The sequence below is a fragment of the Solanum verrucosum genome, unplaced genomic scaffold (genome assembly GCF_900185275.1).
Source record: "Solanum verrucosum unplaced genomic scaffold, falcon-dt-bn FXZP01000235.1, whole genome shotgun sequence".
Lineage (NCBI taxonomy): Eukaryota > Viridiplantae > Streptophyta > Magnoliopsida > Solanales > Solanaceae > Solanum > Solanum verrucosum.
Window position 1 is genome coordinate 4,233,645 of NW_026019948.1, and position 27,056 is coordinate 4,260,700.

The 27,056-nt window shown below is 34.3% G+C and overlaps 3 protein-coding genes across 3 annotated transcripts in view; 2 read left to right on the forward strand and 1 right to left on the reverse strand.

Annotated features, from left to right (window-relative positions):
• The window catches only part of LOC125812109 (RAN GTPase-activating protein 1), a 376,170-nt gene that overhangs the window by 297,403 nt on the left and 51,711 nt on the right, over positions 1-27,056 (forward strand). The gene's annotated exons all lie outside the window — the stretch shown is intronic.
• On the forward strand, positions 9,796-17,983 carry LOC125812098 (ARM REPEAT PROTEIN INTERACTING WITH ABF2-like). Its single transcript, XM_049491595.1, has 19 exons — positions 9,796-10,202; positions 10,334-10,494; positions 11,599-11,771; positions 11,864-11,984; positions 12,066-12,140; positions 12,266-12,360; positions 12,473-12,548; positions 12,670-12,777; positions 13,985-14,113; positions 14,207-14,275; positions 14,414-14,473; positions 14,638-14,761; positions 14,851-14,990; positions 16,097-16,160; positions 16,251-16,330; positions 16,934-16,998; positions 17,091-17,208; positions 17,285-17,409; positions 17,623-17,983. The coding sequence occupies exons 1-19, from the start codon at positions 9,953-9,955 to the stop codon at positions 17,714-17,716; spliced, it is 2,127 nt and encodes a 708-aa protein (XP_049347552.1). The 5' UTR covers positions 9,796-9,952; the 3' UTR covers positions 17,717-17,983.
• On the reverse strand, positions 19,123-22,822 carry LOC125812236 (cyclin-P3-1). Its single transcript, XM_049491763.1, has 3 exons — positions 22,455-22,822; positions 20,027-20,430; positions 19,123-19,726 (listed from the first exon to the last, which is right to left on the reverse strand). Exons 2-3 carry the CDS (start codon positions 20,425-20,427, stop codon positions 19,474-19,476), a joined length of 654 nt encoding a protein of 217 aa, XP_049347720.1. The 5' UTR covers positions 20,428-20,430; positions 22,455-22,822; the 3' UTR covers positions 19,123-19,473.

The window sequence follows — 27,056 nt, forward strand, 5'->3', positions numbered from 1 at the left end:
AGAGTTGGGAAATAATGAGAGTTGTTTTGTAACCATTTTCTGAAATGGGAATATGTTCTCATTGAGAACAACATCCCTACTGACTATCAATTTTCTGCTACTTATATTGTACATGAGATACCCTTTCTGAGTGACTGAATATCCTAGAAAAACACATGCATCTTCTCTAGGGGAAAATTTATCTCATTTTGGCACTCTGGTGGCATACCCCAAACAACTTAATGTTCTCAAGTGATCAAGCTTTGCTTTGACTTTGTGAAACATCTCATATGGTGTCTTTCGTCCCAACACTGATGTAGGTAATCTGTTAATTAGCTATACTGTAGCAAGAATACATTCACCCCAAAACCTTATGAGGATATGGCCATGGAATCTAAGTGCTCTTGACACCTCAAGTATATGTCTATGTTTCCTCTCAGCCACTCCATTTTGCTGTGGAGTGTATGAACAACTACTTTCATGAACTACACCATAAGAATCAAATAACTCATTACACTCTTTATTGAAGAATTCTGTTCCATTGTCAGATCTCACCTTCTTAATGTGTGAATTAAACTGTGTTTTGACAAGAGCAAAGAATGATCTTAAAACTGAAAACACATCACTCTTCAATTTCAGCAAATATATCCATGTCATTCTAGATTAGTCATCAACAATGGTCAGAAAAAATCTATATTCATTGTGTGTTACAGACTTATAAGTCCCCCATACATCCAAGTGAATCAAATCAAAAATAACATTGGTTTTAGACACACTCAAGGGAAAAGGCAACCTAGTCTGTTTTGCAAGTGGACAAACTGGACAATTCTTACAAATGTCATCAGCATCGCCTGATGATAAAGACAATTGCCTTAGCACCTTAGCTGATGGACAATTCTTACAATGTTGTATTTATATACACATTTCTATGAGCTAACAAACTAACCTCTATGATATGACTGCATAACTAACTCTGACGCATTATAACAGAATAATTAGTTAACTAACTAATCAGCTATTACAATCTAATTAACAATCTAATCAGGTTAGTTATTAACCAATTCCAATAGCTAAGAACCAAATTATAAATTTTATCCCACCCAATGACTGCCTAGCAAAAAAAAATCAGTCAATCCTCTTGGGCTTTATATAATAGAAGATTAAGAGAAGAAAAGTATTAGTAATAGTACACCTAGTATTAACAAGCAAATAAGCAATTCAGATTTTAAATGAAGGCCTCACTCATATTATTAAGCAATTTGATCGACAATTATCTTTATATTTCATCACTACATACTATTTAAGTAAAAAAATAAAATACCTTGCTATTAGTTTCTTTATTTATTCTGAATCGATATGTTTACGTAGGCCTAAGCTAAATCACGCATTCAACTACATGATCAAGATCAAGTGCTCTATCATAATAATATCATTGCAAAGTCAGTTCTAGCTACTAAAATAAAGAAATAACCACAAGTGTTTCCATATATATTTCAAACAAAGGATATTTAATGCTTTTGAATCCATCGTAGTGTGTAACTTCCTACTTGTGACATACTGATTAGATAGAGATTCTCCTTTCTTAGGGCAGTATTTACTTCCTTTTCTGTAACCAAACTAACATATCGCCGGTATATGGTAAGCCCAGATGTGGTAATTTATTTACAATTCATATTACCTGTAGATGGGCAATGTATTTGTAAACTTTCACTTTATGTCGATCAAAAATTCGGTAAGAGTTTTATTTGAAGTTATTTGTTTACATCGTATGAGAAATGGTCATTAATGCACTCTTTATCTGCTAGGTTAGATAACACCTCTGTTTTCAAAGCGAACACGCTCGTGTCGTATAATAATACATGAAAACTAATGGCCTGCATTTCTTTCTTCCGTTTATACTACGTATCAAATGAACCAGATTTTCAAAGAAAAAAAAACTCAAAAAATAAGAGGTGGGGCGGAGAGGGTTGTCCACAAAAGATCAATTATAAGTATGGTGAAAAGACCTCATCTAAACTCAAAATTAAAACAAAGCTAGAGACAAAGTGGATAAATTTGAAATCGCGCTTCGACTTGGAACTTCTAGGTTGGAGGTCTCAAGTTTGAAACCTTATCAGAGAAAGCAAGGGGTTTTCCTTCTAGGTCAAGCTCATTGCACCAGACTTGCCTAATGCGAATTACCTCTCCTATGAGGAGAGTTTTATCCTATACACACTCTAAAGGTAGCGACTGCGGGTTTTTCTTGACATAATAAAAAGAAGGTAAAAAATCTCGTGCATACCAGTAAATTTAAAGGCACATTTTTCTCAGTACAAATATTCCTGAAGTGTCTTAACCTTTTAAAACTACTAATCAAAGAAGAGAAAATGAGCTTAAATGAATTTGAAACAAAGCACAGGATAATGAGCTCAAATATCAAAGCATAAAAGAAACTAAGCACAACCATTTTTTGGTGTAACTAAGCATACAGAACAAAGAAGTCCAGAATTTACCGATTACACTCCAAAGCATTGTTTGTCTCTCCACCTCGAGTAAATTCGACTTTCAAAATTCTGTAAGGTCCAAATTATATGGATATTATATTACAACTCAATAAAGCACAAATATGTAATCTTAATGGCTATTTTTTCCCTAAAGTACATAGATCTAATACAGGCACAAGTACCATTTTCCGTTATAACTAAGTGTATAGAATACAAGAGTCCAAAATTTATCTCTTATTAAACTCGTAGCATTGTTCCACTTTCTCCACCTCGAGCAAATTCGACTTTTAAAGTCCTGTAAAATCAATTCGTGCAACTACAATATTCCAATTGATAAAGCAAGAATATTAGATACATAGGCATTGAGATTTCACAAGGCGAAGTACATTTTACATTTTACGTTACAGAGCTAAAAATAATGTCATAGTATCAAAGTAAAGGAAGCTATTTACTAAAATTAAATTGCAGAAGATAACAAATCATTTAAACAAAAAAGGAACACATCAAATCATTTTAAGAATTAATGTCTATGCAAATCATTCTGATACTATAAGGAAAGAATATTATTGAATTGTTGTGTAATAATTACATAGAAAACCCTATTTATAGACACTATATAATACAATTCCTTACCAAATAGGAGACTATAAACTATTCCTAGTTTGTGTAGGATTGTGTTTTCCTATTCTATTCTAACACTCCCCCTCAAGCTGGTGCATACAAATTATATGTACCTAGCTTGTTACAAATGTAATTAATACGATGACCGGTAAGAGACTTGGTGAAGATAGCTGCAAGTTGATCATTTGCCTTCACAAATTTGGTAACAATATCTCCTAAGAGTATCTTTTTCTCTTACAAAGTGACAATCAATCTCAATGTGCTTAGTCCTCTCATGAAACACTGGATTTGATGCGATATGAAGGGCCGCTTGATTACACAAGTTCCATATGACCGATTTCTCCAAACTTCAGTTCTCCAAGCAACTGTTTGATCCAAACTAGCTCACAAGTTGCTACAGCCATTGCTTGATATTCTGCTTTTGCACTGGATCAAGCAACCACACTTTGTTTCTTACTCTTTCATGACACCAAATTACCTCCAACTAAAACACAATATCCAGATGTAGAACCTCTATCAAAGAGTGATCCTACCCAATCAACGTCTGTATATCCGGTGATATGCTCATGGCCTTGATCCTCGAAGAGTAGACCTTTACCAGGAGCTGACTTTATATATCGCAGAATTTGAACAACTGCATGCCAATGACTATCACAAGGAGAAGTCATAAACTGAATTACAACACTCACAGGAAAAGAGATGTCTGGTCTAGTCACAGTGAGGTAATTCAACTTTCCAACCAACCGTCTATACCTTTCAGGATTACTGAGTTACTCCTCCTGTCCTGAAAGAAGTTTAACATTCGGATCCATAGGAGTGTCAATGGGTTTACATCACATCATTCCTGTCTCCTCAAGAATGTATAAGGCATACTTGCGTTGAGAAATAACAATACCTGATCTAGACTGAGCAACCTCAATACCAAGAAAATACTTCAATCTGCCAAGGTCTTTAGTTTGGAAATGCTGAAAGAGATACTACTTCAAATTAGCGATACCAACTTGATCATTGCCGGTGATAACGATATCATCAACGTAAACAACCAAATAAATACACAGATTTGGTGCTAAATGCCGATAAAACACAGAGTGATCAGCGCCACTACGAGTCATGCCAAACTTCTGAATTATTGTGCTGAACTTTCCAAACCAAGCTCGAGGAGACTGTTTTAGACCATATAGTGACCGACGCAATCGACATACAAGGCTTCTAAACTCCCCTTGAGCAACAAAACCATGTGGTTGCTCCATATAGACTTCTTCCTCAAGATCACCATGCAGAAAAGCATTCTTAATATCCAACTGATGAAGAGGCCAATGACGAACGGTAGCCATAGATAGAAAAAGATGGACTGATGCTATTTTGGCCACAGGAGCGAAAGTGTTACTATAATCTAGCCCAAATATCTAAGTATACCCTTTAGCAACAAGGCGAGCCTTAAACCAATCGACTTGACCATCTGGACCAATTTTGACCACATACACCCAACGACAACCAACAGTAGACTTACCTGTAAAAAGGGAGACAAGCTCCCAAGTACCACTCGAATGTAAAGCAGACATCTCATCAATCATAGCCTGCCTCCATCCAGAATGAGAAAGTGCTTCTCCTGTAGTCTTAGGGATGGAAATAGAGGACAAAGATCATACAAATGCATAATGGGGTGAAGATAAACGATGATAACTCAAGAAAGTATAATGGGGATTAGTATTTCTAGTAGATTGTATACCTTTTTGAAGTGCAATCGATTGGCTAGCAGGGAGCAAGGCCACAATGGGAGTAGGGTCCGCGCATGACATGAATCATTTAAGACTATTGTTGGACGTGAATGATAAGTTAGGAGTGGTGGCACTATAACTGGAGATGGAGAAGATACCGTAGGTCCCTTAAAAGTCGGTACATGTAAGACCTGAGGTATGGGTAAGACCTCAGAGATATCAAGATGATCAGAAGATGTGTAGTAAGGTTGAGATTCAAAGAATGTTACATCGGTTGACATAAAATATCGGCGGAGATCATGTGAATAGCAACGATACCCTTTTTGAACTCGAGAGTAACCAAGAAAGACACATTTAAGAGCATGAGGGGCTAATTTATTTTTTCCTGGGGCTAAGTTATGAACAAAGCATGTGCTCCCAAATACACGAGGAGGGATATAATAAAGATGTGACTGTGGATATAGTATGGAATGTGGAACCTGGTTCGAAATAGAAGATGGGGGCATTCTATTAATTAAATAACAAGATGAAAGGACTGCATCACCCTAAAAACACAGCGGAACATGGGATTCAATGAGGAGAGTGCGAGCAGTCTCAATGAGATGCACATTCTTTCTTTCCGCTACACCATTTTGTTGAGGAGTGTATGGGCAAGATGTTAGGTGAATAATTCCTTGGTGAGACATAAACTCCTGAAAATGGATGATAAGTATTCTAAGGCATTATCACTACGAAAAGTACGAATAGAAACACCAAACTGATTTTTTATTTCAGCAAAGAAACTTTTAAATATAGAAAATAACTCAGAATGATCTTTCATTAAGAAAACCTAAGTACATCTCGAATAATCATCAATGAAACTAACAAAATAACGAAATCCTAAAGTGGAACTGACTCTACTAGGACCCTAAACATCAGAATGAACTAATGAAAAAATAGACTTTGAACGACCCTCAGTACCACGTGAATATGTGGCACGAGTGTGTTTCCTAAGTTGACATGACTCACAATCTAATTTGGACAAACTAGATAAACTAGGCACCATCTGTTGCAGTTTAGATAGACTCGGATGTCCCAAACATTTATGAATGAGGTCCGGAGGATCTGTAACAGAGCATGCAGTGAAGGAATTTGAAAAGGTAAGATGGTAAAGTCCTTATGATTCATGTCCTGTGCCAATCGTCTGTCGCGTACTGCGGTCCTACATGAGAAAAAAATCATCAAAAAAGGTTATGTCACAATGTAGGGCACATGTCAAACGACTAACAGATGCTAGATTAAAAGGGGAACCAGGGACATAAAGAATAGAGTCTAGAGTGACAGAAGATAAGGGTGTGGCTTTTCCCACCCCTTTTGGTTTTGTTTGTATCCCATTGGTCAAAGTAATAATAGGAAGACATTGTGAATAAACAATATCTGACATAAGTGATTTGTTACCAGAACATGATCAGAAGCGCCCGAGTCCATGACCCATGATCCATGAGTATTAGACTGTGAAATACAAACAAAAGAATTACCCGCAACATCAACATTATGTTGAACAACCGAGGCTACTTGTGGAGACGTTTGCTTACTTGCTCGATATTGAAGGAACTCATCATATTCTGATTGAGCAATATGAGCATTATGGGATGGTCGATCAGGCGGAGCAACAAATGTTTCTTATGAAGATGTATGCTTACTAGCACGATTACGAAGGAACTCATTGTATTCCTTTAGAGTAGCAGGATCATAACTGGGTGGTGGACCATGCAAATTATGACATATGTCACAAGTGTGTCCAGACTTATGACAATAACTACACTTGGATCAAGGTTTTTCAAGACGACCTTCTCCTCGTCGATTCTCCATAGATTGATATACTCGTTTTTCTATGGTTTGAGATGCGAGAGCAGAGGAATCAAAGGTCGGTGATGAAACTACTTTGTGGTTGAGAGGCGCAGCAATACGAAGTAGACGAGAGAATAATTCATCAACGGTAGGAATTGTAGGACTAGCTAAAATCTGATCACGCACTGAATCATGGTCAGTAGAGAGTCCAACAAGTGTAAGAACTAGAAACAACGTTTGTTTGTGTTCTTGTTGTTTGTCCACATTTGTAGTGATTGGCATCAACGTGTCAAATTCCTCCATGACTGATTGTACCTGACCCAAGTAAGTAGACATATCAGATTCTTGTTTCTTTAAGCTAGTCATTCTAGATATCACATCATAGAATCGAGATATATTATTAGTATATAAAGCACGAGCCTTTTCCCAAACTGAATAACATGTTTGGATGAGTGAAACAAGGGCATCAACTTGAAATCGATAGATCGCCATAAGAGACTACATAATTGAGCATCAACCTTCTCCCATTATGCTTTGACATTATTATCTGTCTCACTAGCCTTTGCCTTTTCATCTACCACACAAGTATTGTTGGTTAAGTGATTATGAACATCTTGCCCCTTGCACCATAACTCAACCGAGGAAGCCCAGACTAAATAGTTTGAGCTTCCCATTAATGGTTCTGAAGTGATCATAGCACTTGAACTACCTATATTCTGGGAGCCAAAAATATCAATCCCTAAAGACATATTATGAATTTAGAGAGAGGAAAAAAAATAAGGTTGGTCAGAATCTGGAAAAAAAAAAGAGTGAAGTCGCCGGAAATTAGGTTTGACTGCCCGAAATTGGTCGGAATAAGAAAATAAAAATACAGTTTGCCTCGGAATAGAGAGGCGACCTCAATGAAAAAAAAATTGGTTGAAAAAACTGGTCGAAAAGTGTCGCACGCGCCGATGCGTGATGCGCGTGGTGACGCGACCCTGGAACTCCTAGCGGCGCGTGAGGGCGCGTGACTCACTGGGATTTGCTCGCCTGAGTGTTCCGCACCTCATGGTGGTGTGGGTTGTCGCATTACACTTGTAAAATGAGACAACAATGCAAACCAGCCGTTGACAGTCACCGGATTCTGACTTTTTTTTTTCTCACCAATGCTCTGATACCATGTGAGAAATATAAGGAAAGAATATTATTGAATTGTTGTGTAATAATTACATAGATAACCCTATTTATAGACACTATATAATATAATTCCTTACCAAATAGGAGACTATAAACTATTCCTAGTTTGTGTAGGATTGTGTTTTCCTATTCTATTATAACAATATTACAACTCAATAAAGCACAAATATGTAATCTTAATGGCTATTTTTTCCCTAAAGTACATAGATCTAATACAGGCACAAGTACCATTTTCCGTTATAACTAAGTGTATAGAATACAAGAGTCCAAAATTTATCTCTTATTAAACTCGTAGCATTGTTCCACTTTCTCCACCTCGAGCAAATTCGACTTTTAAAGTCCTGTAAAATCAATTCGTGCAACTACTATATTCCAATTGATAAAGCAAGAATATTAGATACATAGGCATTGAGATTTCACAAGGCGAAGTACATTTTACATTTTACGTTACAGAGCTAAAAATAATGTCATAGTATCAAAGTAAAGGAAGCTATTTACTAAAATTAAATTGCAGAAGATAACAAATCATTTAAACAAAAAAGGAACACATCAAATCATTTTAAGAATTAATGTCTATGCAAAACATTCTGATTAGTAAATGTCGAAATTCTCTTTATTTGGGACATAGAGATCAATATGAAACTTTTTTGTTAAAGAAGAACAAATATTGTTGCTTCCTAAAACAATACAAAGAGATAAAGAAGCAACAACCACTTATCGGAAATTCCCTTCGTCGTACAGGGAGACTCATACTTACCTATATAGAATGAAGAATGATACAATGATGAAGAAGATGGATATTTCTAGACCTAGCTAGAATTGTAATGGTAATGAGAAAAGTCAAAATATCTAGCCACAATGTTAGCAATGAAATTTCTACTATGCCCTTGATTGTCAATACTTGCTTTTCAAAATATCTGGCCACAATGTTAGCTGTAAAATTACAATTATGCCCTTGGTCGTTCATACTTGGCTTTTCTATATAGTAGAAATATATATATATATATATATATATATATATATATATATTTATTTATCGTACATCAAGAGGAATATGGGGTGTGAATGGCTTAATTCTTTACTCCCTTCTACTTTCCCTTCTTGTGGGTTTTAGGGGTTTTTGGAGCTTAACTTTTGTGTAATATAATTAAGGGAGTAAGAATAACGATTGTGTATCTTATAGTTGTAGCGGAATTTATTGATCTTACTATCAAAAGAGCCCAAAGTCTACTTTCAAATCACTAGGAAACAAATCATTTTCCCACAAACTAGATGCTTTTCTGTTTTGTTTTTGTGTTGTGAGTATTCTGATTTCTTAAAATTGGGGTATTATAATACAAAGGTGGAATATGTCAACAAGCTCTTAAAATTGTTTGTAAATTTCATTGATACTCAAATTACAATATGTTTCAATTGTTAGAGAAAAAACTTTTACACATATTCTTAAGAGTCTATTACGTAGATAAGATATTTATATAAAATATGTCATCTTCTTTAATGATACATGTGTATCAATAGAAACAAACTTACGGTTTTACATCGTATTAAGGCCAATACATATAATTAAAATATATAATATATCTAAATAATTAACTAATCTACGTGATAATGCTTGAGAAGATGCACATCAATTTTTTGTAAAATTTAAGTCACATTTCATCATGTGTTCAGATACTTAATCGTAACATGTTTTCTATGTATTCCACCTAATACGAAAAAACATAATATGACCTACATGTTTCCTTAATGACAAGTCATCAATACTAGACTTCAACAAAAAGTTCATAACACTAATTAAAGGCCCACGGAGTGTCAAGAAAAAAAACAGTAAAAAAAGGCCCAAAGGCCCCACACAGACTGAACGAAGAGGTTTGGGCCTTAAAAAAAGCTCGTTCGGCCCATTAATAATGGCGGGAGCCCCCAAAAATAAGTTTAAATTCTAAAAATTTACAGTTTTTTGTTTTTGTTTGTAAAAGGCGGGCGGGCGTTGCCCCCAGAAAGGGTCCGGTTCCGGGTACAAAAACCCAAAACCAACCACTCCCACAAATATTTCATTTTATCCCTAAAGTGCCCCCGCACACATTACACACACTGATTACTCTGTATCACACCTTTTCTCCTCTTCCTCATTTCCTCTCTCCCATGGAGAACCAGAAGCTTACCGAGCGTTCGTCAAGTTCTGCGAGGAGGAGCTTGAAGAGAAAACTAGAGGAAGATCTCCAAGACGATCGTAAGGTTTCTCCTTCTATATCTTCGGAAGATGGTCATCAAGATCTGGAACGTGAAGTTCGTACACAGGTGGAAATTCTTGAGTCATCTTTTTCTTCATCCGAGTCAGATCGAGCCTCTTCCAAACGCGCTATACATGTTCTCTCTGAATTTGCCAAAAACGGTAACCGATTTGCATTTCATTTTCTAGTGGATCAGAATTTTAGACGTTCATGCTGAGAGTTTTCTTGCTTTTTGTTTAAACGGTTTGGATGTGATATTAGGTTTTGATATTTGAGGATTTGTGTTTTGTAGAGGAAATTGTGAACGTAATTGTAGATTGTGGCGCTGTTCCGGCTTTGGTGCAGCATCTACAGGCGCCGCCGCATGTAAGTGAAGGTGAAGGTAGTCATATGCCATACGAACATGAGGTTGAGAAAGGAAGTGCTTTTACGCTTGGGCTTCTTGCTATAAAAGTAAGCATTCAGTTCGTTTTTTGGATATGTGTTAGTTTTCTCTGTGTATAATCAGTACATGTACTGTAAAATAAAACTAGTTACTTCCAGCAGATGATTGTATGAATTATCTCATACTTATGGTGAAAAGATCTTGCTTGTGCAGCAGGAGCTATGTATTAAATGGAATAAGTTACTGTAAATGGGATTTTCATTTTGCTGTATTCTTGAACACTTACTTAATTAATTTGTGTATTTCTTTGCGGCAAGTGAAGAAGACACAAGTTTCATTTAGCAAGGGCATTTACCAAGTGTGTCTCTAGGTGATCATTGAGGAACTATCAATATGACTTTTCTGGTAGCAGCGGATCTACAGTAGCGGGTGTGGGTTCCGGGGAACTCAGTAACTTCTTCTGAAACCCTACAATTATATTGAAAATTCTTTTAAATATATAACTATATTTTCTGAAACCCATTAACAACTAGAATGCTAGTTCCGTGGCAAATAGAGGAACGATTGAACTGCACCAGCGCTAGTGTGCGCAGGTATGAATCCCCCCGAGATCAGTTTTACTAAAACCTAAAATATCTTTGTTGGGAACCATAAACTTAACATCCAGGATTTGCCTGGATTTGCCTTTGACTTTACGCATCTCTTAGACTCTGAAGTTATCTATTAACAAGAAAGGGTAATAGAATGCTGATCTCTTAAAGATTATTTTGTGTGCAAATCAAATAAAAGGTATTAACGCACAGTAGATAATTTCCAATTAGGAACATGTGCAGATCTAAATTAATTGCAATCAATCTAAGATGAGTGCTTTGAGTTTAACTGTCTGGTATTACTAGATTTATGTTCTACTTGAAAAAGAAGCTTCCAGAATTCTTCTGTCGATCAGGTTTCATGGGATATAGATAATTTTCCATCATCACAACCTCAACTAACTCATACACTTGGATCATTTACGTTTTCATTGATGTGCTTTCTTAAATTTTTGTCTCTCATAATCCTACTGAAAAGAATTTTGCTTCTCCTCTACTTCATTCGGTATAGTCCTTACTTTTTGCATCTATCCGAGGAGTAGATAATTACTCCTTTCTATATTTTAAACTTATGTCTGACAGCCGGAACACCAACAACTGATTGTTGATGCTGGAGCTTTGCCTCATCTTGTTAATTTGCTGAAGAGGCATAGAGATGCTCAGAACTCTCGAGCAGTCAATGGTGTTATTCGGCGCGCAGCTGATGCAGTCACAAATCTTGCTCATGAAAACAGTAGCATCAAAACTCGTGTTAGGTTAGTTTATTCTTATCTGGAAACATTGTTATTACAATATCTATGGAAATAAGAACTCTTTTTCTTACTTCATCTGTATTTTGTGACTATAGGGTTGAAGGTGGCATCCCTCCACTTGTTGAGTTGCTTGAGTTTGTTGATTCAAAGGTGCAGAGAGCAGCTGCAGGATCCTTACGAACGTTAGCATTTAAGAATGATGAAAACAAAAATCAGGTTAATGGCTTACAAAATTTATCTTGAATATCTCTGTGGTCACGTCTTCTATTTATGTTAATTTGTGTGAATTGATTGCAGATTGTGGAATGCAGTGCACTCCCTACTCTTATACTAATGCTTCGGTCGGAAGATACTGCTATACACTATGAAGCGGTGAGACATCATTCAATGTCATGCTGAACTAGCATATATATATAGTAATGATTGATAATACCTAGGATATTGGCTATTCTTCATGTGGTACTCATCCCCAGAACTAATTAAATTGTGGGTGGCAGGTTGGAGTCATTGGAAATCTGGTGCACTCGTCACCAAATATCAAGAAAGAAGTTCTTCTTGCAGGAGCTTTACAACCTGTAATTGGGTTGCTTAGGTATACTCAACTCTCATAACTTATGATCATATGAACATTTCTGGTCTGTAGTAGGACCTATGTAGTTATATGCTCCCTCTTCTTTTGCTCAACTATAAATCTTGTATGCCAGTTCCTCCTGTTCAGAGAGCCAAAGGGAAGCTGCTTTACTGCTAGGACAATTTGCAGCAACTGATTCAGACTGTAAGGTTGATTAAAATAATAAGCTCTATTATTGTCTTAAATGGTGAAACTCTTTAGTTAAGTAGCATTGCTGAGCTACTTAAATCATTTTTTACACATAGTTTAATCTGTTTGAAACTCTTGCAGATTCATATTGTTCAAAGAGGTGCAGTTCCACCATTAATTGAGATGCTTCAATCTCCAGATGCTCAACTTAGAGAAATGTCGGCCTTTGCCCTAGGAAGGTTGGCGCAGGTAATTCCTCTTGGATGATATCTTGAGTAGCGCAAGTTTTCTTATACGTTTCATGATAAGCTTTCCATTCCCTTGTCTACTAGTAGCAGTTGGTCTATTGGTTGTCTGATGAAATCTTGCTATTCAAGAATTTCTCTTCCGACATTCATATGTTCTTTGGGATGATCCATCACAAACTTGTATTTGATGATTTCTGATATTGTTTTTCAAGTGTGATCTCTTTAATATGTATTGTCTACGTTCTATAAAGAAAATCTTATTTCTTGACTGTTAAGGAATGGAAAGGAAGTGAAGCATGTTGTGATTGGTGTCCCCATTGGGCTATTGGTTATTCAGCTGCTGCAAAAGGTTTTTATTTTAAAATGTTCGTTTCTGATAATTATTTCTAGATGAGCAGCAGTTTTTTCACATAGTTGATATGATACCTACCTCGGGGGTATGTTGAGGAGTCTCTAAGGCCTCATTTGTTTGTACTTAATGAAAGTCTGAATTTGAACCGTTTAGATGTGGAAAAACAAACAGTCTTAATCATTCAATCTTCAAATCTAAAGACAACATCTCAATCTTTCATATGTGGAGTCAGATTTAGACGTGTTAATCTTAATGAAAATAAATGATGCCTAAGAGAATAAGAGATTGGTTCTTTTGGGCACAAAACTTGTTTGAAGGACAATAGTAATGATTTCCCAGTTTGGAAGTTTAATCTACCCAAACTTAGTGGAAGCTATAGTGCTGACTCTGAGCAAAATCATAAAGTGTGGTTTGAAGGGTATTATTTTCATCACTTAAGTCTTTTGAAGCTGCTCAATCTCTTGTGATTTATAGTTTCTACTGACTGTCTTCAGATTTGTAATATTTCCTCATCAGTAGCTCTGTTTTAGATGTAGATAAATTATATGTGCCTTGCTATCTCACAATTTTTTGGTTCATGTTTTACAATCACACAATAACAGTTCTGAAGAGTAAGACTGATTGAATCTTTAATAGCCCTAGCAAAATGGAATATTAAGATGCTGTGATGTTTCTAATTCTTTGGTACATGAGTATTTTAATTTTTTACTCTCTTTGGAGCTCTTATTTAACTTCAGATGTGATGATTGATGGTGCAAGAACATTTCCTTCTCTTCTTCCTTCTCATAGTACTTTATTTGATTTGAGGTTTTAGTACGACATTGTGACCGGGTGTTAGTGGTTCCATGATGTTCAGGACCCACACAATCAGGCTGGTATTGCTCACTGTGGTGGAATTATCCCATTGTTGAAGCTCCTTGATTCAAAAAATGGATCATTACAACATAATGCTGCTTTTGCTCTTTATGGGCTTGCTGATAATGAGGTGTTGCATGTCATCAGATCATATATGCTTTGATTATAATTAATTTTATGCACTTACATACTTCTTTAGACTTACTGTGACTTTCTGCTATAGGACAATGTTGCTGATCTTATAAAGGTCGGAGGTGTTCAAAAGCTTCAGGATGGAGAATTTATTGTCCAAGTATGATCTCTTGATGTCGTTTCTTTTGGATTTTATGTTTTCTCTCAAGGATAAGTACCTTTGTTGCTTTAAATGAGTTTGCATTATTCTCTTTTTACATATTGCCCTAAGTTCTAAATTGAGTTCCTGACTATGCAGCCAACTAGAGATTGTGTGGCAAAGACATTGAAGAGATTAGAAGAGAAGATCCATGGTCGAGTGAGTTTCTATTTCTTAAATTTTTGTTTTTGTCTTCAGATGACATGAATGCAGCTTACCTCCCTTCTCCACATTTTGATTTTTCTTTTCTTAAATTTCTTTTGTTAAATCTTATTAGGTTATTTGTGAGTACAATATGTAATATCTATCTCCTTCTTTGGTAGATATTGGGCCATCTGTTATATTTGATGCGTATTGGGGAGAAGGTTATTCAGAGACGAGTTGCTTTAGCCCTTGCCCATCTTTGCGCACCAGATGACCAAAAGATTATTTTCATTGATAACAGTGGTATATGTTTGATTTAAACTTGAGATTGCTTTTTAATACGTTCTGGTTACGCAGTGACAATAACTTCCTATTTGTTTATGCACTTGTAGGATTAGAATTGCTTTTGGAGCTCTTTGACTCAACAAACTTGAAACACAAAAGAGATGGCTCTGCAGCTTTATGCAAATTGGCTAATAAAGCTAGCTCACTTTCACAAGTCGATGCTGCTCCTCCATCCCCAGTGCCTCAGGTTTGTTTATCTTAGTCTCCATTCTGATTGCACTACTAAGATTCTTCAAATTTTTGCTTTGAGCAGGATTTAGTTTGACTATTAGTTGGTTTGTGTTAAATTTCTCCACTTCTGTACATGTAGTACTTTAGTTTGACTATTAGTACTAATTTAGTGCACTATATAACTCCCATGAACAGACCAGGCCTTAACGGTTACTGAATTGGTGCGCTATATGTAGAAAATGTCAACTTTATTTTGGTCAGTTGGGTCTTTTTGTCCATCATTTAGTAAAGGGAGGTAACAACACTCTGAAGTTTATAAAATATAGCTATGCACTTAATATGTTTGGTAATTTTTCTTCTTGTTTCTAAATTTACATGTTCATGCCTATATACCAATTTCTAAAAAAAATTTCAAGGCAGTGTGCTATGCAGACTCAAGACTTTGACCTCCTACCTCCACCCCCCAAATAGTTAGCCAAGACTAGAAACTTGTAGTGCGCTAATGATGTTTTTACCATAGGCAGACACCACTTTCTTGGTCTTTTCTGCCTGAGCTGGAGCTTTAGACTCTTTGAGAGATATATTAATGATTGGGCAACCTCTCTTGGCAAAGAATGGTTTTCCTCATAGAGAGGGGGAGTAAGGGGTTTTCTGCTGAGTCAGAAAATGTTGTTTGTAGAGTCTCTTTCTGTTCAGGTCTTGAATCATTTGATTTGGGAAAATCCAACAATGTTGATTGGTAAAAATTGAAGACATGAAAAGTAGCCCCGGAGCATGTGCTCCAATTTTGTGTCGTTTCTGCCTCTAGGTTTATGTGTTAAGTAGGACGTGAAGTGAGGCTAGGACGATTCTTCTATTTTGAGGATGTAGATAATGAGAGGAACTTTTGATGAATTTGGAAGAATATGAGGTGCTTTGCATTTTTGATGAAATCTTGTTATTTTACCACCCTATATTGGTTATTAGGTGCTGATTGTGTTGACCATTTTCTGTTCCTTATTTGACTGATTGTATCCATTCTTCCATTTTTATTTTATCTCAATTTATAATGCAGCTTATTCCATCCTGATGTTGTACCTCGTTCCCTCATTTTTTTTCTCTTATAATTTTGTTTAAATCCAGGTCTATCTGGGTGAACAGTATGTAAATAATTCTACACTGTCTGATGTAACATTTTTAGTTGAGGGTAAGAGTGGTTCTATTTTTTAATAATGTGACTCTCTTCCCCTTTTCCTTTTTAATGTTCTTCTAACTTTTTTGTTCATTCTTCTACCAGGCAAACGGTTTTATGCCCATAGGATTTGTTTACTAGCTTCTTCTGATGCATTTCGAGCTATGTTTGATGGTGGCTACCGGGTGAGTTATAGTCTGCCTTTTATGTTCTATATTTATTCATTTCCTAATATGATCCATTGTAAAAATCTCTCGCCAAGTTTTAAGTTGACATCTTGCTTAAGTGTAAGGGTAGAGGAGCAGGCCATTATCCATTGAGTTTTGAATCTTGCACCTCATATCTTTTATTTTATCTTCTTTTTGTTTGTGTTTGCTACTTCAAAGTTTTTATTTTCTATTATTGTCTTCTTCTTTTGTATAAATGTAACTCTTGCTGCTTTGATTTATGTCTTACTCTCCTTTTTAGTTTGTGTCAAAAAAATGCCTTACTTTCCTGTGATTCATGTCTTTAAGACCACAAGTTTCGAGGGCATTTTGGTACATTACATGCATGATGCATCTTTAGTTTAAGACCATAAGATTCAGAAGTCATCATTTTAAAAACTTTGTACCCAGTCGAATTAAGAGACAATGAAGTTGGGGGTGGGGGGGTTAAGAGAACCGAGATAGTGTATGCATGGCCATTGCAAAAGGAGTCTGCCCAACATATTTGTTTGAATTTTGTCAGCGTATCTGGGGTTATCTTGATACTTTTGTTTCTAATAGTTTGTAGTAAATGTATTGCAGGAGAGAGATGCCAAAGACATAGAAATCCCAAATATCAGATGGGACGTTTTTGAGTTGATGATGAGGTAGAATGATCTTTAACTACCATTTTACTTCCTCGGTTCAGATCCTGGAAGTCAATCTTGCAGTTTTAATGACTAATCTTTCTTGCTTGCAGGTACATATACACCGGATCTGTTGATGTTAATTTGGATGTTGCACAGGATCTTCTAAGAGCTGCAGACCAGTATCTATTAGAGGGCCTTAAACGTCTTTGCGAGTATGCCATTGCACAGGTGAGTGCTGAGATCTTTTGGGAGTTTGGGGGGTTTTCCTGTCACATTTATGCTCTAATGATGTTGTCTTTTCTAGGATATATCTGTGGAAAGTGTCTCTCTCATGTTCGAGTTGTCGGAGGCATTTAACGCTTTGACGTTACGTAATGCTTGCATTCTATTCATTTTGGAAAAGTTTGACCAATTAAGTGTCATGCCATGGTATGTCCTGGACTTTTCTATCCTTAATTACATTATTTTTATGGGTTTGGTGCATGGGGAATCAAGCTGGATATCCGTTTATTTAATTTATTTGATGTGTGAAATTGTGAAGCATGTCATTGAAGTGAAGATTTCCAAAAATTATATATGAACTGATTAAGAATGTGGATTTTCTCTTGTATGTGTATTGACGTGATGCGATCTCCTATGCAGGTATTCACATTTGATTCAACGTGTATTACCTGAAACTCGAAGTTACTTTGTAAGGGCACTTACCAGGGCTATTCAAGCTGACATGCGGGTCTAGATGTTTCTGACTCAGTTTTGTTTTTTTATTAATTGTAACCGGGGGAAGGTAGTATGTACAGGAGTGGTTACTATTGTAATAGTCTCAAAATGAGCGCTAATGTAAAATTACTCAAAGATGCACCAATATTAGTAGATCTTTGGGTCAACTTAGCTTATAAGGTTTCAACGCCTGCTATGTTGTTAATGGTCTTTGATGAGGTGAAAGAATGAGTATTTACATTGAAAATCTTGATATAGTGGGTGTGGTAGTCAGATTTTTATACAACCCTTTGGAGTTGACACTAAACTTGATATTAGATTATTCATTTTTATGTTGGTAACCAATATATGATAGGTGATAATGAAACATGATGCCCCTTTGTGTAGTCGATATGCTTGGTTATGCCTTCTTTAAGAATATCCAATTAAAAGATGGATGAAACTTGTGCAAACTAGTTTCATTAGTGGGGTCAAGATGCTTGGTTACCTTCTTGTTGGCAACTTGGCATGTTAGGTCCCATGTTAATACAATGAACTAATGATGATTAAGAAGTGGAATACACAAGCAATAAAGAACTCAACCAAGCAAATTGGATCTCCTTAACCCGATCACAAGAAGTAAGTCCAGAGGATTCTAAGACCTTGTCACCCGTCAAAGAAATATTCTTAGGTCTTAAAATTTATAGCTTTGTAGCTTGTGTCGCTTACATAAGATAGAAAAGAATGATTTTCTCAGCAACTGGTAATTCTGGCCGCCAATTAAATCGGCCTGTTGTACTCTTATATAATCTTTGGCCTCTCTTTGCTTCTCAACTTTATTGAACTTTTTGACATTTCATATTAGGACCTTTATCGATCTTGATAGGAGGGTGTGGAGGTCGAAAATTTGAATAGAAGGTATATAGTTTTTTATCTAGTCTCCGCAGCTAGTAGTTTTAGTATATTTTATTATTTTACTATTTTTGAATTTCTCGCTCTTAATTTTCTATCACTAGTTGTCTTGTATGCCTCCATTTTTTCTTACAACCCTACTATTGTTGCTGCTTGTGTCTTCATAATTATTGTGTTTTGTTTTTTGAGCCTTTACCGGATAAGGTAGAGGTAAGATCTACATACATATTATCCCCTTCAGACCCCACTTATGAAATTATAGTAGATATATTATTGTTATTGTTGCTTAATTCGGATATATAAATAAAATATTCGGTCAAATTTAATGGGCTATGGGTTGATTATGTATTAAACCAAAACAAAAACTTTACAAGGAAGTCAAGAAGATCCTGCAGAGCTAAACATGATCCTTGGGATACTTACAAGTACCTGAAATTCTTACAACAACATATCTAGTGTAAGCCCACAATGTGGAGTTTGAGGAGGACAGAGCGTACATAGATCTTACTTCTGCCCGGATGTAGAGAGGTGAAATTCTAAAAGAGCATTGTATATAAAACCCTTATGGGTTCAAACTTGGTTGTTCAAAATAATACCTGAAATCACTAAGAAACTTCGATTGTAAACATTAAACAATTCTATAGGGACCAACATCCGTGGGGAACTTCACAGAAGATGAAAAAGAATGATACCAGGGTTCCTGGGAGCTACACTAGTACAGTAAAGAACACCTGCACAAGACAAAAATGGGTAAAAAAAAAAAGTGTATCACACTGCTATGACTTTTTCCTACCTAGACAATATAGTACAAAACCCAGCATTTCAGTTTCTTCCATGTCTGAAAGAGTTTCAACTTTGTGATGATATCTTCACCATTGTAAAACCTCATCTTGCAATTTGTGACCAGGTGGAATCGTCTTTGTTTGACCAGCTCTCATTGATTCTACATGCCTGAATTGAGCGCTCAATCTGGAGACCTACAGTGCCTTCCTTCTCTAGGAGAGAACAATAGCTTCCGAATGTCTGGACATTTACATGAAGTTGAAAATCCAATCCAAACAAGAATTTCATCTCCAGCTTATTCAACTCTTTTGTGGTTACACCACCTACTCTTGCATAGTATGCATTGTTATAGAATCTGAAAATCACACAGAGCATCATAAAGATTCAAAATAAGCAAGGGTCCATAGCTGATTTAAAATTTAGTAACACCCTTTTCAACTGTGTTTCTGGCAGCAAGCAGATAATGAGCATACTATGCATGCATGATATATCTCCTTTGAGCTTGCTATGTGTTATTCAGGTTGGACTCTATTACTCAACTATCCAATCGGTTGACTATTCAACATGACAACAAATCTTAAAGCATATATAGAAGCTATTACACATTTGGGGGTTAAGAATGAGGTCAGATAGATCATGTCTGAGGTAAACTTACGCATCATCGATGAATTTTGCTGCCACCATCACACTTGTGATAAGTAGTCGGTGAACATTGAGGGAAGTTAAATGAGCACCAGTGCATTCAATGAATCTCTCCATGTATATGTGTGCGACCACAAAGCATGAAGGGCTGCAACATGAATACTTATAAATGCGATCCAAGTACTGTTCAATACTGAGAGAGGGGGCTCTTGATCCATGAAATATTGTGATCACGTCTTCACTTTGTGAACTTTCTAATAAGCTTTCATTATTTTGAACAGACCTCTCAAGAAGTGTTGAAAGAAGCGATAAAACTCTGGGTTTCCCTGATTTTTCCTTGCCAGATATCTTCAGACCCAATGCTAAGTACTTTTTCGAGCATGTGACCTCAGGTTCAGGTGCCAAAGTTCCCATGTCCTGGAGATCATAGATTAAATGGCATCAACACACTCGAAAATTGCAAAAGTATCATCTGGAATGAGAATTACAAAATATATGAAGCAGTTAAACATTAGTAAGAGCAGATGAGTAAGTCGCTGTAAGATTTCATCTGATCTGCCTCAGGAAGTAATCAAGGAATTGAAGCAGGGAATGTATCTTTTGACTCTTAAAAGTTAAACTTGAAGGGGTGTGGTCAATAGTCATGGTTAAGGAGCTTCTCTTACTTATCTTCCAATACAACAAAACAGAAGTTATATAAGAGTTTTTTGTTATGAACTTCAGTTTCCCCTTTCTCTACCAAAGAGGGTAAAGCTTTTCAGACCTATAATTATTAGAAAAATATAATATTAAGCATTAGAAGGTTTTGGTTTCTTCATCTGCTAGAAGAATGTTCGCTTTTTCTGTTAGACTGCACTTGATAAAAATGACAACAAAGACCAAAGCTTACAACAATGGAACCATTTGTTTAGAAGTAAGTAGGATGGTGAACTTGAATTCTAAAAAGCCTTGTTTTGCTTAGGCTCTTTGCAATAATGTGGGAAAGAGAAGTCAAAATTGCTGATTTTTTCATACAAAAATGTTTATTATCCTTCATGTGTAATCCTAACGGTCATAATTTTCGGGTACTCCGACTCCTCAAACAAGACAAATATAATTCATGAAAAGTAAATTAACTACCAAAATTTACATGCTCAATTTAGGAAATGTCGAGAGTTTCCAGCTAAAACACTCTATGGTGTTAGAAGTGCAACTTGTAGCTCATCCCTAACACTCTCTTAATTAGTAATGTGAATAACCATAAACAATTAACCGAGAACATTGGTTTATCTGTTAAACAGAAAAGTAGAGATGTGCTGGATTAAAACTCAAGAAGTCATACAGTGAAAATATGAACTGATGAGTCATACTATGACCACTTATCAAGAAATCATGACCAGTTACCAAATAATTAGTATCATACCACAAAGGATAAACTCCAAAGATGGTATTTAATTATCAACATTAAGAAGATAAATTTTCATGAAGAATATTAAAACAATCCATTTAGCTTACAGACAATGAACTAATTTCTTGAGAGCTCAACTATGCTTTGGGATCTAAAGTGAGTGTCGCAATGTACAACAGGATTGGGACAACTAATCCACATTCACCACCCCGTCATTCCTGAATTGACACTAAAGGGTAAAAACAATTACTCCATCGGTCTAATTTTACTCCCATAAACAACTTAACGAACCATAAATGCATCATCCAGAACCAGTGTCGCATTATTTAGCAGTATTAGTCATACTGAAACAAATTTACACACGTGATTTTTGATATGCTTTAGTTGAGTCGAGAGTCTATTGGAAACAGCCTCTACCTCCCCAGACCCCATTTCTTGGGATTACGTCGGGTATGTTGTTATTGTAGAAGCTCCTATTCTGCCAGCAGCTTATAACAGATTTCACTGTAAGACACTACTTAGTTCCAAATTGTTATCCTTTCCTATCTTGCACCAATTTAGTACTAGCCACACTGAAATACTAGCATCAAATTCATCAATTATAAGTTCCCACTCTACAAGCAACACATTACATTCAATTCATAAAATTTCCCAATTAGCAGGCATTAAATATGAAGGGTAGGTGTACAACTAAACCTATAATTGACAGATCTAAACCCAGTAACTAATAGTAAAAACAAAGAGAAAACCGAGACCGCGTAAAATGAAAAATCCTTCTATATAAACCAACATCAACAAGATGTTAACTTCAAATCACCATAAACTTCATTAGCACACTTGTTAACTTAAAACCCAAAAAGCACAAAGCACAGATCTAACAAACTAATCAGCAAAACAAAGAAGCTGTTACAGATAACCCATTCAACTAGGGATTCCTTGCTCAAAGATGTTCATTTCTATGTATATCATAGATATCAAAAAGGCTAGTGATAAGAGAAACCCATTTACCAGAAATGAAAAACAAAACAGATTAAGATAGAGAAAAGGAGCTTACAAAGCAGATATGATAGTTGTTGTGCTTGAGAGATCTGGTAAAATTTTCAGCTGGTACTTGAAATTTCTACATGAGAACCCAAATCTTGGAAGCAGAAGAGTATGACTCTAATGGCAGCTAACAAAAGGGGCAAGAAGACAATACCATGTCAGGTGGGTAGTAGTTTCAGTCTCTCTTTACACACTACAACAACACCCCCTTTGAGCTACCCACCCTGACCCAAGCTCTCTAAACTGTACTATTCTCAATCAAAATAGGTGAGCCAAAAGATGATAGTGGAAATTTATTGAAAGAATAAAGTAGTAGGAGAGGTAATGGGTTTCTTCTTCTTTGTTTAGTTTCTCTTTCTATACACAATTGTATTACCCTTTTAGGTTGCTTCACGTGAAGAGCAACATACATCATATACTCCCTTTCTTCATTCTTTTTACCTCTCTTGTCACTTTACATGTATTGCTTCAATTTGTTTAACCTATTTTAATTTAATATAAAATTTGAGAGAGAAAAAATTAAATTTCATTATTTTAAATCAAAGATATGAGTATCATGGGAAAAGTTTTATGACGTTAAATATACATGTATCTTGTGAAAAGTTAAAATTAAGAAATGAATAATTTTTTTATTATTTTGAAATTGATTAAAAAGAAAAGGTCAAATAAATTAAAATTAAGAAAATAATAGAGTAATAATTACTCCCTTTGTCGAATAACAGTGTACTAATTGACTTGACACATGAATTTAGAAATAGTAAATGATAAGGAAAATTTTATCAAAACTTTTATTAAATATAAGCCATCTAAATATTGAAAACTGAACTGTATTTAATAATAAGACCAAAATATACCCAAAATAATAAATTATTCATTAATTTTATAAATTGAACAACTATTATTAAATATTTCAAAATAGTATGATAGAAAAAATGAACATAAATATTTTATTATAATACTCATACAATTGACATATAATTTGAAATCTGAAAATACAAATAATCATTATTAAAAAAATTAAAATAACAAATAAAAAAATTATTTTTTAAAATATTGAACAAGCAGACGTGAGCTCGAAGAGAAATTGATTTTCACCTTTTTTCTCGTTGGACCAAGTCGTATGCATCTCTCAAGGGGTAATATGCGTGTTATTTTATAATATAGAATATAGATAGGTAAAAAAGAATGTGAAGTGTCGGTAGTTCATATCTAATACTCTCCGTTTCGAAAAGAATGTCCTAATTTGACTTGAAACAGAGTTTAAAAAAAGAAAAAAGACTTTTAAATCGTGTGGTTCTAGATTAAAGTTATGTCAAATGTACCAAAATGTTCTTTACTCTTGTGGTCTTAAACATGTCACGTGTAAAGTTGAAGTTAAAGTGTTACCAAAAAAGAAAAAGGAGTCATTCTTTTTTTAAATAGACTAAAAAAGAAATAAGACCATTTTTTTTTAAACGGAGGGAGTGACAAAATTACCATTTTAAAAGTGGGATAATTTGCTCTTTCATAGGCGACCGGTGCGGCGTTGGTCCTACCATTATTTATTTTTATTAATTTCTCCTCAAATGTTTAGAACCTCACCTTTGAATGGATTGAAAGTTTTGTTTTGTTTATAAGCGGTTAAAAAAAAGTTATGAGCTATAAACTCAAACATGATATATGCATGTATTGAATTGATATATATATCAAGGACGTATAATTTTTATTCACAGATTTATCAAATTTATTTCTTTCTCCAAGTAGCTCTTTTAGGAATCAAGTCATTTTCTCCTGGATTAGTAAATTATCAAATTCTATTTGGATATTTTTGAATTCAATTCTTTATTTTTATTTCATACTTTTAATGTTCTATTGTGAAAAATTAGGAAGATGTCCACAAATTAAGCCACACAAAGAGGAAATAAAACGTCTAGATTTTGTGAGAAAATAAAGAGAAAAGAGCATTGAGAGTAGATATTCTACTTCTAGCATCTACAAGTACGTTTCATTTTAGATATTGTAATTACAAAATCTACCAGACTCCTCCTTTTAAATATATCTTGAGAAACGATCAATGGTTAATTATTATTTTTATATAAATTATATATTTATGATGTTTAAAATAAATTAATTATGCGCATTTGTATGTTAAAAATAAACCGTCTTAATCATATCATGTTCAGATATTGAGAATAATTTAATTGCTCAAATATGTAATGGTTACAATATTTAAACCTTGGGGGTAATTAATAATGACATGCGTTTTACTAACTCGTACAAAGTATTACTATATATTTTGATACTAAAATGCATTCTTTCTCCAACATTTATTATTAGCTGTTTGATTTGTCGTATATTTAACAAACTAAGATATCCATTACTACATGAAGGGTTATTTCTGTCTTTGATAATTTTAATTCATATATTACTAATTTTCGTATTCTTATTTCATATATATATATTAGTATAACTTATGCATATATTATTCTTCAAAAAAGGAAATATAAAATCAAAATATTAATAACACATATATTATTATAACGCTAACCATTATGAAGAAAGGAACGTTAAACCAAACATTATATTAATAGTGTCAAGTTTTATATGGAGATTATTTTTCCCACTATTCCCAACCAAACAGTACCTTGGTTAAGCATTTCTTTTCCCAACTATAAAACTTTGATTAACATTTTACGATATATTTTTTCATTATATTGATACGCGAAAAATTGGAATTTATTATACTTTTTGTATAATTTTTGAATATCTAAATTTTTTGTTTAAAATATCGAATTAATATAATCTAATTTAACTTTGAAAATTAGTTAAATTGACTTTTAAAAAAGCACAACATGACAAATAAAAATGGATGGAGAGAGTATATCCTTATTTATCATTTTGCAGTAGTACATAGAATTATTTCATGAGGCTTCTGTCCCAACAACCCATTATTAAATAATCCTTAATTTTGATTTTAAATGAAATAAATCATTAAGTAATTAACCACATTGTCTGGGATTAATTAACAAGTCGACATATATGTTGGTGATGAAGAAGCTCAAACTCACGACAACAATGGAGGACAAAGGAAAGACATAGTTTCAAAGTGTGAAGTGAACAAGGTTCAGACACATTTATTTCCTTTTAGACTTGTGCATCACAACCGTCCATCACAAGACAATAAAATTAAATCAAGACCGTTGGTTCAAAGTTTGATTGAGACACCTGGATGAGCTGACTCATCATTTTGGAAGCTTCCACAATATTGATATTTCAAATTATCTGATTTCTCTATTTTTTGTATAAATTAAAATTCTATATTATCTATAGGCTAGACTAATAGGATTTGTACAAGTGTCCTAGGCATAACAGATTTTGATTCCTTTTTTACTGTATTTATACATGTACAGCTTGAGAAGAAATACACAGTGAGAATTTCACAATTCCTATCGTTTTTTTCTTCCAAGAATATACCAACACTAAACTAACAAAATAGACACTTATATGAATTGATTTAATCTGTCAAGTTACTTTCAGTCGTTGGCTTGTCCAGTTGTCCAATTGATGATTAATTAAATTATGTTTGATTTTTTTAATCAGTTGATAAGTGGGGTCTAAATACACATCAGACAAAAAAAAAAAAAAAAAAAAAAACTCTTCCCAACCCCCACACTCTTTCATTAGAAAATGAAATACGTAAAAGACAAAACAAGAACATAAATTAATTTCATCATTAAAAATTTGACATGGATAAATAATGTCTGACATTGTTATTCAAAATATTATCTTAAAATTCATTATTTATATATAAGCATTTAGCCATGTGTCATTGTAAAATTTATATTTTTTTAAATAATTTTAAAGTGAAAAATAATAATTGAAAATTAAAGTTGTGTTTCGTCCATGAATATAAATTGAAGTTATTTTTTATTTTTTGAATAATTTGGAGTGAAAACATATTTTTGTTATTTTCAAATTCTTAGAAATTCTGAATTCAACTTCAAGTTAAATTATGAAATTTTATGGGCAATCATATTTTTCGAAAATCAACTATAAAAGAGTAGTATTATTCTTTCCATGATTAACCGCTTCCTTAATCATTGCATAAACAATTATTTTTGATTAAATATAATCCCAATATAAGAAGTACTTATGTGAACCAAATTAAATGACCCAGATGGACAATAATGACAAACAATTTCTGCATTAAATTACGATTTATAACATGTAAAAGTATAATGTCAAAAGAGAATGATGCATACAATAAAATGAATAGGTGACACTATAACTAATTCACGAGAAAAAAATCATAATTTTTTAAAGAAGTCAAACTTATAATTTGAAAATTTTTAATCAGACTTGACCTTATTAACAGACTTCTTTTCAAAATTTATTTTTATGTCTATAGGTAAATGTTGTTGAGATGATAACTAAATTTACTCCTAATAATTATGAGAATATCTCAACAAATGTTATATCATAATTTGATTGTAAGAAGATGAACTTAAAGTTACTTAATTATTAAAAAAAAGAATTGGAAGCCATAATTCTTTGTATTTATTTTCTTAGAGTATATGTTAATTTTTTTAGTGAAACAATGAGAAGAAGGGGGTGCTTAGTGAAAAGAAGAAAA